At 35.9% G+C, this 2,500-nt stretch overlaps 1 protein-coding gene across 1 annotated transcript in view; it reads right to left on the reverse strand.

Moving 5' to 3' along the window:
- Nucleotides 1–903: 903 nt before the first annotated feature.
- LOC119578735 (urea transporter 2-like) overlaps nucleotides 904–2,500 on the reverse strand; it is a 14,553-nt gene continuing 12,956 nt past the window's right edge. Inside the window, exons 7-9 of the mRNA XM_037926343.1 lie at nucleotides 2,212–2,396; nucleotides 1,923–2,060; nucleotides 904–1,577 (exon numbers count right to left, since the gene is read on the reverse strand). Coding sequence (XP_037782271.1) covers nucleotides 1,491–1,577; nucleotides 1,923–2,060; nucleotides 2,212–2,396 — 410 coding nt within the window. The 3' untranslated portion in view covers nucleotides 904–1,490. The remainder of the gene's footprint in view (nucleotides 1,578–1,922; nucleotides 2,061–2,211; nucleotides 2,397–2,500) is intronic.

Genomic DNA, 2,500 nt, shown 5'->3' on the forward strand with positions numbered 1-2,500 from the left:
AGGTGTTCCACACGCTTAAGGACTGTCTCTAAATTTTCCTTATGAGACGCCCAGAACTTTCTTAGTTATTCCAGATGTTAATTGAGCTATTTCCTCAAGGTTTACTGGTTTTCTCTTGGATAAATGTAAATGGTGCCATGATGAAGTCATAACAATTGTAGAGGGTGCCTCTTAATATAAGATATTAGATATGTAATATTATAGTCATTATATACTTAAGATTCACTGCAAATTTTGTTCGTTTCATTTTTTACATTGGATCTTTGCTATGGGGTCTTTTAAAATGTAAATATTAGTTCTAGTTAAGTTTTAACTTTGAAATGTGGCAGAAATGCGAGTCATAGACGAAATCGCTAAAGACAGTCTACAAGCTTGGAGCCATAGACCTGTTTTAGGAAACTGGAGCAAATGATATTCTTGGATGAGTCGGTATAAATAAATTAAAAACCGAAATTTCCTGTTTAGTCGCTGGATCAGCTGTTTAAACAGCAGTTTTATTTGATAAGAGTAAACCTTGTGCTAGAGTCGTTTATCATGTGAGCATGGTGCTATGGTACAGGACGAAAGAGGAAAAATATTATATCCGCTGCTGAATAAGTATGTAAAGAATATATTTAAACCTTAGTAAAAAGCTATATCTTTATTGATATGTGTGAGTGTTATATAACGATATAACACGTTTAACTTTTCAACAAAATTGTGAACTAGGCAACCTCATTAGTACTGTTTCACAAATCCTTATTCTTCAATATATTCATTTTTCGTATTCATCTGCTAGTCTTTTGCAGTTTGGTGCATGCAGGTACCAATATTCCGTCCGTTATGTGATTAAAAGATATTGTTTTATGGTACCTTAATTATAATTCAAGGAATGGTAACTGTAGTACAAGGCAATACAAGTCATTCTGACTAAAAGTACGATAGTAGTTTATTGTATAATAATCAGTGCTACATCTAAAATTATCTATTATCTAAAAAAGAGTATGCACTACTAATATAAACAACAGGTACTATCTAACTCATACACAAATGTACTTTTCCTACAGAACAATAGATAGATTACTTTAATAACAGCAGACTATTTTACATCTCAAATACAAGGACACACTTAATTCATTGGGAAACACACGAATTGGAAGTTTCAAAACATATTGTAAAAATGTTCTTGATTCGTCATTAATTACATAAATATCAGAGATTCAATGAAGTAATATATCCGTTTGAGACGTCTCTTTTACAGTCTTCAGAATTATATGAAACCTTTTAATCATTCAAATTCACCATATCTTGTTATCATATACGAAGATCATTCATTGATCTTGAAACCCTAGACTTGATTTATTTCGTGTGTGTGTGATAAATGGAGATATGTCATTTTCTGTAGGTGCCTGTAACTAGTTAGTACAAAAGATAGTTCCCTTAAGCTCAAACTTGTTACTTTAATCAAATATTTGGTGTGGAGACAGAGTTTGAAACTGATTTTGAGGTCTCTACACAGCTTCCCTTTGGTTCTCTGACAAAGGCAGAGCTGCAGGATCACGAGCAGCTATGCCGTCCTTCTCGGTTTCTCGAATTTCCTACAAAATGAACAAAACGAGTCAGTTACACAGCATTACAGGAAATACTTAGGTAAGCGCAGAAAATACATTTCTCAGAGAAGTAAATCAAGTGTACTCACGGAATTGGAATTTTAGGTTGTAAATTTTCATTGAGAATATACGTCGTTACAAAAAAATTGGTTCATGAAATAATATATCTGGAATTACTGCTCATTAATCACAAACTAAAAGAATGCAAAGAAATGATTGGTATCTTTGATTTCTTCGTGGAATTTAATATGAGCAATTTACCGTTTATTATTCTGAATAAGAAATCTACTTATTCAGTAAACTGAATGAAAATACAGCTGATCTTAGACACACCTGTTTGCTGAGAAGAAGATCTCGTTCCGGGAAAGTTGGCTCGTACACTCGCACACTGTCCATGCCCCCCGCCCCTGCCATGGCCAAGAACAGCAGGGAACTAATGCAGAACGGGAAGGTGAACACTGGCAGCTGGTTCTTGTTGAAAAAGGGCGTAAGTCTGATTAAACACGATCTTAATAAAAATACTACTAATAATAAATATATAGACAATCATGTCGAGACAGGACCGCAAACCATATGTTGATGCTAAGAACGAAACGATGGGTCTACAGGAAACTGGACTAACCAGGGCGAAAGAGGGAACGAGCGCTGCATGGAGGAACGTGGTGAAAACGGAATTGACGATGGCAAGGAGAAAGACTCTCGGCGAGGGGACCATGAAGATAGCGAGGCTTCCACCTGACAGGAACCCGTTATAGCCCCAGCCACCAGCATACACGGCAGCGTAAGGAGCCGATGACACAGCAAGAGCTGAAGTGAGACGATTTAGCTCTGAACAAGATTCACATCATTCATCTTTTGGTACGTCTAAAAATCATTGTGCTAAACCGTAAAGAACAAAATCCTACAGAGAC

Source organism: Penaeus monodon, chromosome 11 (assembly GCF_015228065.2).
Source record: "Penaeus monodon isolate SGIC_2016 chromosome 11, NSTDA_Pmon_1, whole genome shotgun sequence".
Classification (NCBI taxonomy): Eukaryota; Metazoa; Arthropoda; class Malacostraca; order Decapoda; family Penaeidae; genus Penaeus; species Penaeus monodon.